Raw genomic sequence first — 12977 nt, 5'->3', positions numbered from 1 at the left:
TCCGCCACCGGTTTTGTATCCCCGGTTTCCAATCCCATCGCCGGCTTCACCCTCGCCGCTCAATCCCAGCCGTCGGATCATCCCTGTCCCTGTCCGACGTGGCCGTCCCACGTGGCATTCACACGCGTGCGTGCTTCCCGCCAAGTGGCACCCGTACGGACGCTTCTTCTCTTCGCCGCCTATTTCTTCAGCTCCTCCTCCTCCTCCTCGTCTTCTTCTCCTCCATTGCTTCCGCTTCTGCATCTGCTTCTTGATGCGAGGAGTCATCTTGCTGCGTTACGAGGAGGACGCCATGGCCGGGCACAGGTCCACGGCGGCGGCGGCGGGAGGGAGATTGTACGGACAGGTGGGAGTGAAGCGGAGAGTGGTGGAGGAGACGGCGGCGGCGGTGGAAGTGGGCGGTGGAGGAGGAGGGTACTTGGGGGTGGAGGCGGCGGTGCTGCTCGGGGTGGTGACGGCGACGCTGCTGGTGCTGCCGCTGCTGCTGCCGCCGCTGCCGCCGCCGCCGCCGATGCTGCTGCTCGTGCCCGTCGCCATCTTCGCCGTGCTCCTCCTCCTCGTCCTGCTGCCCTCCGACGCCAAGTCCATCGCCGCCGCTGGCCGACCCTCTTCTTCCTCCTCCTCCTCCTACCTGTAGTCTGTAGATCCATGGAAGGTGATGCGGCATCTGGATTGGATTGGATCGCCATGTAAATGTAATTAGCGCGCTAGCTACTCCGGATGCGGCAATGTTTTTTTTGTTTTTGTTGATGAGATTCCTCGAAAGAGGAGATTGAGATTAACTAGTGGAATGGAATTCTTGGTCTTGGAGGGAGATGGATTAGCTTAGTTTGAGTATTTTGATGATCTGCTGCTGCTGTCTGCCTCAGCTCTTTCCTTCTCTAGGGTTGGCAACGGGGCGGGTTGGGCTGGAACGCCCCCGCCCCCGCTCCCTGACTTCTCCCTCCGACCCTGACCCCGCACAGGTGGTTGGGTGGGAAATATCCCCCGTCCCTGCCCCCGTAGGGGACCCGCGGGTGAGCGGGGCCCCGTACCACCGATGGCAAACGCGAGAGCAAACACGAGACGAGGTGGAATGCCGCCGCCGCTGCAAGCTCCATGGCCGTCGATGCCGACGCCGATGGCGGCGCTTGGCAGCCGCCGCCGTCGCCGCCCGCTTCTTGGCCGCCGATGCCGTCGCCCGTGCCTGGCCGCCGCCGCCGCCGCCGGCCGCGCCTCCCCGCCGCCGAAGGAAGCGCTGGTGGTGGAGAGTGACGGCTGGATGGGTGAGGAGAGGAGGATGGATAGAGGGTGGGGAAATTAAGGTTAGGTTTATATATGATATGATAGATAGGCTTTTTGGCTTGCAATATGGTAGTATTAATAGTCTAATATACATCCTCGGGGCTCCGCGGGTCACCAGCGGGTGGATGTCCTCCCCCGCCCCCGACTCCCCGCGGGTCGAAATCAGTACCCGCCCCCGCCCCCGTAGGGGCGGGTCCCCTGCGGGTCCCCGGTCCCACGGGAGAAATTGCCATCCTTATCCTTCTCCTTGTTTCGATTGTTGACGACAGATTCACAATGCTGCAGTAATCTGCATCCCGGAATTGGTTTGCCTTGATGCTGTTTGCTCCAGATTGCTGCTACTATACAGATTGGATCATCATTTCTTTTGCCCATTTTGATTTCTTGCTCACTTGGGACAGATTGGATTATACGGATTTTTGCCCATTTTGATTCCTTGCTCTCTTGGGAATCAAAGAAGAAATTACTCGTAGTTATAGCTATGAATGATAAATTTTGTACTAGTACAAAAAGAAACAAGAGGACTGATAATTTGGCACGCTACGATACAATCTCAGTTGGATTATTCAAAACAACATATCTCATATATTTTTATGATCAACTATCCAATCCTGATATATCTTTTTTAATAAAAACTCCAATCCTGATTTTCTCGAGTAAAAAAAAAACTCTGCTTATTTGGCCCTGTTTTTTTCCTCGACAAAATTGGATAAACTTTTGGATACTTGGCACGCTTTTCTAACTGCTAAACGTTGCGTTTCGTGCGAAAACTTTTTATATGAAAGTTGTTCTAAAATATCATATTAACCCATTTTTCAAGTTTGTAATAATTAAAACTCAATTAATCACACGTTATTACCACCTCATTTTGCGTGAAACTATTAATCTTTATCTTTTATCTTCATTCTCACCAGATTCAAAGAACACCTTTTTCCTTCTGATTTTAAAGTAAAAAAAAAGACGATGACATTCAGACATTCAGGGGGGGTGTTTCGTAATGGGCCCAATTCTGTCAATGGGCTGTACTTACGTACGCTCATAAAAGGGCCTATTTTGTTAGTGGGCCGTTGGTAAGTACTACTAGACGAACAAGAAGTGGGCCGTACGTCTCGCAAGATGTGGGCCAGGAGTTGGTTGGGCCGACCATTGTATGTAATGGCAGCCCAGCTAGCTAGTTGACTCATTCACGCTAATGCAATGTGTATCCAGAAATTAAAGCCCAACTAGCAAGTGGAGTAATTGTTGGGTTTAGTTGGTAGGCCCATAAAATCAATGGATTCGGGGTAATAAAGCATGGCGGTTTGTGGCGCTCCCAGCCATAACTCCCTCACCTACACTACCCCAATTCCTCAGCTGCCCATCTCTCCTGACAATTCTACTTCATATCGTGGGAATTTTTTCAGATAGTTTAATTTATTCTGTCCTTTTTCTTTAAAGAATATACGACCAATTATTTTGTCGATTCTAAAATATTATTTTATTGATCATGAGATGGCGTGTGTGATAGTTGATCTTGTTTCTGAGTGACCGTACAAAATACTTCTTCCATTCGTAATTGATCATCATATTATAAAAGTAATATTTTTTATCGATTTTCTATTTTATCGCGTGTATGTATGTAAGGATTTAATGTGGAAAAATTATGTGGAGATTAGTTAAACCCCGTTTCCTTTTTCACCGTACGTGTGCATGAATGCATGCATAGCTTTTATGCCAATTGATTATCACGAGATTAGTTAATTGGCACCAAACCAACGCTGCAGCTGCTGCACGCTAGATGCATGGATGTTAACAACTGCTCAATTAACTTCTTCCTTGGTATCGCTGAAAGATAATGCAACGATCAATTGTGAATGGTGAGACTACACAGCTTAATTCTTCTTTCGAAAAGATTGTGTACAGCTACTACTTAGCATTTCTAGTTAGTTTCTATAGTAGGAGTACTCTACTATAACTAGTAGTTTCAATCTTCAATCTCTGTTTGCAATATACACATTTACACAAAACAATGCAACTCTCAAGTTTAATTAATTAGTGGTTCATAGAACTTTCTGATTCTCATTTTCGCAAAACAATTAAGCTTAATTAATATGAGATGCATGCATGAGTATATGAGATGACTATATGCACTATGCAGGAAAATAATAATATAATACGGATAATGCAATACTCATTTTTTCCTCGCAAAAAAAAAATCAATGCTCGATTAAAAAAAACAGTCGTTGTTGCTGCATCTATATATATACTGTAGATCAATGATCAATATATTCAGATATTGATCATTTCACATTATTTACCAATAATGCATGTAGAATATATACACTGCTGCCAGCTTGTGTTATATATTAATTGTAGGGAATAATCAAGTCAAATCATATTCCACCCATTCCACATTATTATATGTTTACATATTAATTTATCCACCAGGTGCTCACAACTAATTAAAGTAAAATACATTATTAAATCTGAGAAGAAATAAGTGACGCAAAATGGCAACGCTCCTGCTAAGAAATACTACAAATAGCAGTATTTATCTGTATTTACTGAGTTAAATTAATTCAGGTGGATCGATGTTTTGCACTCCTCATTTATTCATAGACAAAGCAATATGCAGAAAATTGTCAACCATTGTGAAAAGACTGCATATGATCAGTACTTATCCATCCAACCGGCCGATTATTATCTGACTATAAATCCATAAGAACACATAAGAAATGTTAATTAGAAACAGTGGCTATATATCTGTTCGAGGCACAAACCAATTTAACTAGCAAAAAATTGATTATATTATTGTGATGTTTAAAATTCGAAATAATGGGAAAAGAGTAGCAAAAACCACCAATACCATTTTAATTTGTAACACAGTATTAATTTCATACCATATGCATGCGTGGTTTTCCAGAGTAATGAGCGCGCGCAATATCATTTCATGCAACCAAAACACTAGATATCTTCCAAGATCACCTATCAAATATACTACATAAATTATGAACACACACCTGCAGTTCATGCATATGCATATATGCTGCCGGCTGCATGGATAATTTATATATATGTAGAATAAATACTATGGAAGCGAAAAAAGATCACATATATAATGCTATTTCATCTTTATTACAACTCTAGATCGACGAGTAACACTACACATTGTCCTCGAGATCATATCCAATAGAAATTGACATACAGTTACTTCCATCCACTAATGTGAACTAAAATAATGGCGCGGTAAGCCGGTAATTGCATGGGACTAGAACTACCTTACCATGTTCCATTATATAGATAGATAACCCTGTCCTAGCCCAAATATGTGTTATACATATACATAATTAATTAAGTACACATATAATACCATATGGTTTGCATCCATGCAATGCATATATATGCATAGTTGCATAGATGCATTCATGCATACAAACATTAATCCATCATCCAAGAGTAGATCATAATCAAAGTTACTTGAAGTTTGTGCAAACCTTGGGAGATTCTAGGAGAGGGTTCCAATCCCAAATCTTCTCCATGCTAGCGAATGGAAGAAGAGGGCTTTGTTGCGATGGCGGCAAAGCAGTTGATTGATGAGTTGTAGTAGAGTTTGGTTGATGGTGGTTGTTGCTGTAAGATCCAATCGCCCTACTCAGCTCGTCGATGGGGATGGTCGCCATTGCTGACGAGTTGGTGTTGAGCAGAGCATGAGTTGAAGCAGGCAGCTGCTGATGATGATGGTGATGATGCATCGTCGTCGTGTTCGTCGTCGTCGCGCCGGCCTTGAGGTGGAAGAGCGACGTGCCGTCCTCCTCCGTCGACGTGGTGGAGCTCAACGAGGCCACCGACGCCGTCGACCGGAACATCGCCGGCGCCGGAGGATGCAGCGCGGCCGCCGCCGACAGTGACATGGCGATGGCGTTCGTCCCTTCGGCGGCGGCGTGTGATGCGTTGTATGTTGCCTTTCCCATGAGGGCGGATGAGTGGTGGCCGCCGCCGCCGTCGAACATCGGGGCGAGGCGGGGCGCCGCAGCCGCCGCCGTCGATGACGTCCGGTTCGCGGCGGCGTGCTTCTTGCCCATCGCCGCCGCCGCCTTTGAGCCGGAGGATTTAGTGGTTGTGCCGGTGAGGTGGAAGTTGTCTTCGATTCCTGGGCGTTTGTAGACTCGACACAGCGAAATTTCCTGAATAATTCAACGATATATAGTCAATTATATTAGGTCATCGATTACGTACTAGCTAGGAGAGATTGATGGAAATAGCATAAGTGTTTGAAAGAAAACATAAGAAAATTATAGTAAAACACATGTGAAAGTTTCATATGCTCTCTCTCTATATATATACATGTAAAGAAACAAAGAAACTATCAGAATTTTTTTGGGCAAACCATCAGAATTTTTTGGAAAGAATCAATTAGTAGTAAAAAAATATAGTTCGATTATATATAGTAATCACAGAACGAGATCTCATCCTGTCTCGCTGTTCTAGGAGTTTATTTTGATTTAGAATAACCAGAGTATACTTTTTGTGTTGGTTAGTAGGTTATAGTGTTATATACCAGATCGTGCACATCATGAAAAGCTGGAAACTTTACACAGAACGAAATTAAGGAAGAAGATGAGGCATCGCTTCCAAAAAGGAGGAAGATGACGCCTACCAGTTGCAGGGGGGAAAAGTCATCGCCCGGAAATATTCAGATTAAATTCATCAATTAATAGAGAAAGTTCTTTTTTTTTTTTCAGATCTGAAAGTTCAAATAGAGAAGAACAACATGGACAATTGAAATTTGAGTGTGCTCCTTTTGTACAAAAAGTTTATATATATGCAAGAATTAATTGATCCATCAAGATCTATAGCTATAGATTCTTGCATGCATTACCTCTACATACAATTTTCGCATGGTGTGTACTTTAATTTCATCACCAGCTGAGAGACAAGACGTGCCAATAGCATATGCAGTACATATGCTTGCCTGCCTGCCGGTGACTATATCAAAAGCTATCTAGCAATCAACATGCGTTCAATCATGTATCTCCAAAAGCGAAAAGAAAAAGAATTTTTGAGTGGATGCATATCGATCTTTCAGATCGACGGAGGATCCAACACTTTAAGCTTTTACAAGATCTTGGGGGCTCGATGCATCCATCAAATCAAGGGATCCCCAAACTTCATAAAATTCGATGGATCATGCACACAAAGAAGTAGCAAATCAAGCATGAAATCAAACTGAACAGCAACCAAAAAATTCTACCTTTTGGTAGCGGTCGGCGTCGCCATGAGGGAGACGATACTCGTTCATGATCCAGCTGCTGCGAAGCCCCTTGGGCGCCTTGCCGACGTAGAAGACGAGCGTCTTCTTGAGGCCGATAGGACGGTCACCCTCCACCTTCACCATCCTGTCCGCCCCTGTGGCCTTCCAGTACCCCGATGGCGTCACTCGGTTGGGCCGATCGCCGTTTCGGTACTTGCGGTCCCTTGGCACATAGAAGAACCACTCCTTGTCCCCAATTGAGGCCAGAGCTGGGTGTATCCATCCATGTAAGGGGAGCAACAAGAAGGTGGGAAAAAAGTGAGCCACCCAAAAAGGTTCACATGAAATCAAAGAGGGGGTCACATGAAATCATGCATATGCTAGCTATCCACTAGCTAGCTTAGCTCATGTACAGCACATATGCAAGCTAAGCTCGACCTCATGTCATGTCACGATGATGGGATTAATATCTTACCGGGAAGATCCCACGGGTCGTAGCGGTAGAGGTCGACGAAGGCGATGAGCTCGATGTTGAACCGCTTCCCCTCCACCTTTCGCCGGAGGTAGAACTCGATGAGCTCCTCCTCCGTCGGGTGGAACCGGAACCCCGGCATCACCATGTCGTGCGCCTGCCCGTCGTCTCCTCCACCGCCACCGCCCCGCGGTGCCGCGACGACATCCTGATGATGATCTGATCCCCGCATGGTGAAGCTGATGCTGCTCCGGCGATCAACTTGAGTACTCTCATCACCTTCCAGTACCCAACCCCCTGATCTCCACGGCACTTTATAGCAGAGAGAGCAACTAGAGGAAGAAGAAGAAGAGGTGGAGGAGAAGCAGCAGTAGAAGTAGCCCTAACTAGACACACACGCACGCACGCCACTAGCAGTGAGATTGATTGATGCAACTAGCTAGTGTACACAATTGCAATTGGTGAGGCTAGCTAGGGTAGTTAAAACTTAGACAACGCCGGCCTCGATGAGGACCTGCAGCTGACATGATGGTATTTGCCGGTATTAATAGCTGTTACTTTTAGCTAGCTAGCGATGCAATACTGGCTAAGAATTGACATATACTACTACCATATATATCTCTACAGTTACAGATGTATATATATGTATCAGAAAATTAACAATTTGCTGGTTGCTAGGTACAGTATGTACTAGTGCCCCAGGTAAAAAGGAGAGAACAGTGTAATTATACTATATGAATTGGGGATATGTATATATATATATATACTTTACCAATTATATATCGATTAATTTATTTTGGCTGTCTCTACAGTTGCAGTACTAGGAAGGAAAATTGAAAGAGAGGGATCGGGAGGCGAATTATATTGAAGGGGACCTCTATGGAAAGCTGGGCGGTGGCCTATAAATTTGAGCAGTGACGACTGGGCCTTCTTCACCCTTGAACAGTTCAGCTGATGTTCTTTCTCCGATCAATTCTATCGCTACTGTAGCATTAGCCAGCCAGCAAGCTAAGCCATATAATATATATCTATATATATCTTAGGTCAATATTCTTCACGTCGGCCGAGCGAGACAGGCTGCTCGATCCACGCTGATAAGTTTTCAATGAAAACCGGTCGAAAACCACGCAATTTTGTGGTTTCGGTGTGGGAAAAAGTATATTACGAGTGAAATTTCTCAAATGTTTTTAAGAATTCAAATTTGAAAAAAAACAATTTGACTGAAATTATATTGGAATTTAGCAAAAAATAATTGTTATATATTCCATCGGGGGTTGGGATCAGGTGCTCAATCAAAAAGTTGATCCCTTGGCTGTTGCATAGATGCACCGATTCGATGATCTCACGCTTCATCCGCCTGGAATTAATTGAAAAAAATGTTCTGACATATCCTAATCCAGTTATACTTCCTTATTTATGACTGACCTATATACTCCCTTCGTCCTAAAATATAGGACACAATTATTATTAACGAAAATATCTAAGAAATAATTGAATTACCTTCTCGATTGGATTACCTTGATGCATGCACGTAATGTGATTGGGGGGCTTGATGGTAGAAGATTTAAAACAAACCAAATTTAGAGAAGAAAGAGATGCTAGTTAATGTATGCATGCATTTAACGCCTTATATTATGATACATGAAAAAAAAGGTTGACAATACAAATTCACTTCTAATTTACGTGTAACCAGGGTCATAAAATTAATCCATTCACGAATTCGAGATCAACAGATCTGATTTAATTTAAGACTATTTTCAACACAATAAATTAAGAGATGTTATATATACATTCCCTTCATTAAAAAAACATAGAAACTTCTAACATTCATTTTTTTTTCTCAGAATATAGCAATTTCTTCATCTACATTCTCTTATCAACCAAAACAATCTTCCTTCATTTAATTTCTTCACCTATGTTCTCTTCTCAATCAATTACAACATTTCTCACGTTTAATTCTACGTAACTTTTTAATACTCATGTCTAACTCCAAAAACTTCTATATTTTAGAACGGAGGCAGTATTAGGGTTCCCAGAGTCCAGAGATATTGATTCTCTAGGTCTTTAAACCACCAGTGTTAATTTTAATTAATCAAGAGCTAAACTAGCTACTGAAAAACTTTCCTGCATATTTTTATGTATGGTCTGCCTGCATTTGGCTTGTCTAATTACTTCTTTTATTATTTACTCTTACCTGTCTATTTCGAGATCGATTGATCTTGACACTTGAAATCCAAACTTAGCCGTGCCGGCCACACTAACAAGCAATTTGACCCCTTCAATCCCCGGCCACAGCACAAGTTAATTTGCAAGCAAATATACATCACACACATATATCTATCCGATAATTACATAGAGACACACATGCATATAAGACAACTTTTGTGCAAGTTACATATATATGTCTACTATATATCTCGATCTGTACAAGCTAATAAGAGAAAAAAAAAAGAGATGCATGATTAATTTGTAGCAGCTAGGGTTTGTGATTGCACATATATATATATATATATATATGGATCGCGAGAGGACACAAGACAGCATTTACGCATAAGCTGTCCTTTAGGGGAATTCTCTTGCCATGCATGCCGGTAATTTAAGACATGTGCTGCTGTTTGCTGATCTTTAGCTAGTACTTTAGTACATATCTAGCTTAATTAGCTCCAGTACGCATGCATGCATGCATAGTGTTGTAATTAAGCTGTGTACACAAGTGTACTCTAATTAACTAGCTAGATAGGTCCGTATATATATGTGTATCTCTGCTTCTGATCTGTGATACAAGCAGCTTAGCTAAGCTAGCTGTCAGTCAAGAGATGCCCGTGACACCTGATCTCTCTCGATCTCGATCTCTGAATATATATAAGTGTGTGCGTGTGGCCGTGTGTTAATTTGTCTGAAGGCTAGCTCATCTGTGAGCATGAACACGCTGATGACAAGAAGATATATTTTTTGGTTTAGCTGTGTGCATGAATTAAGAGATTGTGCCTTTTTTTCCTTGTGTACATATATATGCACTATATGAGAAAAGTTCAAGTCCCCTTTGGCGCAGAGACAACATCAGTTTGGCGCAGCTAGCACCATTGTAGCTGATCAGAATGAACCTTAATTTTTTGAAAGATAGAATGAACCTTAATTTCAGCGGCATCTTTGCCCGTTAATGTTGCTGATCAGAATCATATGGAGACACATATATATAGCTTCCAAACTAAACATCGAGCGGTTTCCTCAATATATATATACTAGCTAGTAGCTGAAGCTTCTTTTTGTTCCCCGACCCTTTCTCTCTCTTTTTTTCCCTCATTTGTCTTATCAATAGTATACACGTGCTAAAGTCAATTTGAGCATAGAAGATAAGGAATTTTATGGTCCTTAAAAAAGTAACTAGAGGTACTTAATTAGTAGCTAGAGGTACCATATTTTACACTAGAAAATATGATACCTCTAGGTATCTTCTAAAGGATGGTAAAATTATCTATAAAAGATATGGATAGACAAAATCAAAGTTTCTCGACAAGACGCAGATTAAAAGCATTAATATGCATCAGCATTACAAGCCATTCTTAACAGTTCGCTGCTATACCTTGTTGACAGCTTGGGATATATCAACCTTTAATGATATGCTGGTATATATGCGCATGTATATATATGGTATGACCGTATTGTGCATATATCTAGTATGGTAAAGAAGCGAGAGAAAAACAGTAAAAGAGAGTGAGGGTGTGTTTGAGAAGAAGGGGATTGAGGAGATTGGGAAGATACGCAAAACGAGGTGAGCCATTAGCTCATGATTAATTGAGTATTAATTATTTTAAATTTTAAAAATGGATTAATATGATTTTTTAAAGCAACTTTTCTATAGAAAATTTTTTACAAAAAACGCACCGTTTAGTAGCTTGGGAAGCGTGCGTGTGGAAAACGAGGTGCTTTCTCCCTCAACAATGTCCTCCAAACGAACGCTGCCTGAGTCCACCTGTGTAATCTGATCTAGATAGATGATCTGAACAGTTCATCTATCTACAAACACACATATTAATTTGACTACCTTCATGAAACATCCTGCTAATTGACAGGGACTAGTTACCGTAACCAAACAATATTGAGTTCTGAATCAATGAGCGTGAGAAAAACTGGCGGTGCCAATAGAATTTCCAAAGGCTTTGTTACCACTCAAGAGTTCCTGATCGAGGACAGAGCTAGCTAGCACTCGATTCGTATTTTTCAACAAGCTAGAAGGTCCACTACTCTTTAACCTTATCCTTTTGTTGATCTCTTGGTGAAGCTAATTTCTTTAACGTTAGTCATCAATCAAACTTAATTAATATCAATGTATAAATGGACCATTACTTTTGACATGAATCTTCCTAAATGTCTGGTAGAATAATGGCATAGATTAAATCACAATCTGTAGATCTAAGCTAGTAATTAAGATCAATGAAAATAAATTATTATCCATGATACATCCAAGTAATATATGTACCAATACAGAGTTTCTTTAATTAGTATATGGATGACCCTTTTTACAACTTCGATATTTCTATTGAATCAAAAGATGTTTATTCCCATGCATCCACAGACAGTACTATATGTACTACAAATTTATTGAACATGTACATATATCACTTCTTTCTCGTAGGTGGCCCTCAATTATAATTGGAACAAAGCAAACTCAAATTAAATGAATGATCTTTTTTTTTAGAACGAGGGAGAACCCTGCACACCATTTCTCATAACAAAAAATCAAATGAATATGCGGTGTAGTCTCACACAATTAATCTCAAATCAACACCAAGTTATTTTCTCATACCAGAGTTGCTAGTATAAGCTGCATATGCACACGAGTATCTCCAGCATTTTTCTCATACATGCATCTATCAGCCAATGTGCATGTTACATTATTTTAGGAAGAGAAATGTGTGTTTCAATTTTTGTTAATTGATTAGGTCAAATTCACTGGAAACTCCTATATGTATTTTTTTTATGGTAAAAGCAAGCAATGTTGTTTACTTCATTTCATATGCTAATTTAAATGAAAAATGCAAAGAAATAATATTGTTCTTGCAGACTTCTAAAGGAACATAAAATCTTAACAATAATAGTACATACTCTCTTTTGCCAAGTGTTGAAAAAAAATGCATAATTCAAACTATACAACACGTCAACAGGTATTCTTTTTTTTTTCTCTTGAGCAAGTTGCATACAAATCACTAGCTGGATCGAAGGCATTAATGAAAGTAAATTCTTGTTCCTTCTTCCACATGATGCACCTTTCGAATTGATTTCATCAAGCGGATACCATACGGCAAGAATAGTCGCCACTAACTTATGATATTGTTAAGACACGTATGCGACAAAAATATGTGGGTGGCCTAGGATTAATTAGCGTATATATACTCTGTTTCACAGAAATTAAGTTGTGAGAAGTATTTAATATATATTATCCAAGGGAAATTTGAATTAATTTATTGATGCATGCTAAGCAAAGAAATTAATTAAATTCTATCAAGTTCAATGTATGTATTGAATGTTTTTTTGATTGAGCAATATATGAAAGTTACCTTGTTTCACCATGAGAGGTTGATGTATATATGTGATCTAGCTAGTGGTACTAGCTTGGCACACATAGAGCATTTTGTTATTTGGAAAATTTTTGTGATCTATAGTTAGTACTTGCATTGTCACATATATATAGTGCATTTTGTTATTTGAAAAATTGTCCTACATATATCTGTGTCCAAAGGGTAAATGTCCGAAGGGTAAAAGAGAGATCACCAACGTACATAGGTGAAGAGTGATATATGGATCAGGTCCAAATTAAAGATGATATGAACCTACAACATCATTAATTTACGAATGTGCTGGTCAAACTCTCACCCTCATTGTGTTGCACACCTTGATTATTAAAAATCTTGAGGTAGCTAGGATGAATGGATGATGCATGTGTTATACCCAAATGTACTTATATTAATACGTGTGTAAAAATAATTTATG

The 12977-nt window shown here is 40.8% G+C and overlaps 1 protein-coding gene across 1 annotated transcript; it reads right to left on the bottom strand.

Moving 5' to 3' along the window:
• Positions 1-4049: 4049 nt before the first annotated feature.
• LOC127781106 (NAC domain-containing protein 35-like) lies at positions 4050-7469 on the bottom strand. The gene is made up of 3 exons (XM_052308012.1): positions 6990-7469; positions 6515-6783; positions 4050-5447 (listed from the first exon to the last, which is right to left on the bottom strand). The coding sequence occupies exons 1-3, from the start codon at positions 7216-7218 to the stop codon at positions 4737-4739; spliced, it is 1209 nt and encodes a 402-aa protein (XP_052163972.1). The 5' UTR covers positions 7219-7469; the 3' UTR covers positions 4050-4736.
• Between the last annotated feature and the right edge of the window lie 5508 nt (positions 7470-12977).

This window comes from Oryza glaberrima, chromosome 8 (assembly GCF_000147395.1).
Source record: "Oryza glaberrima chromosome 8, OglaRS2, whole genome shotgun sequence".
Lineage (NCBI taxonomy): Eukaryota > Viridiplantae > Streptophyta > Magnoliopsida > Poales > Poaceae > Oryza > Oryza glaberrima.
Note: the sequence above shows the minus strand (reverse complement) of the source record. Positions and strands in the feature narration are given on the sequence as shown.

Coding starts and splice junctions, on each gene's coding strand:
- LOC127781106 (XM_052308012.1), bottom strand. CDS start 7,218: ATGCGGGGATCAGATCATCATCAGGATGTCGTCGCGGCACCGCGGGGC. Junction 6,784..6,989: donor CGACCCGTGGGATCTTCCCG/GTAAGATATTAA, acceptor GGATACACCCAG/CTCTGGCCTCAATTGGGGAC. Junction 5,448..6,514: donor ACGCCGACCGCTACCAAAAG/GTAGAATTTTTT, acceptor TGAATTATTCAG/GAAATTTCGCTGTGTCGAGT.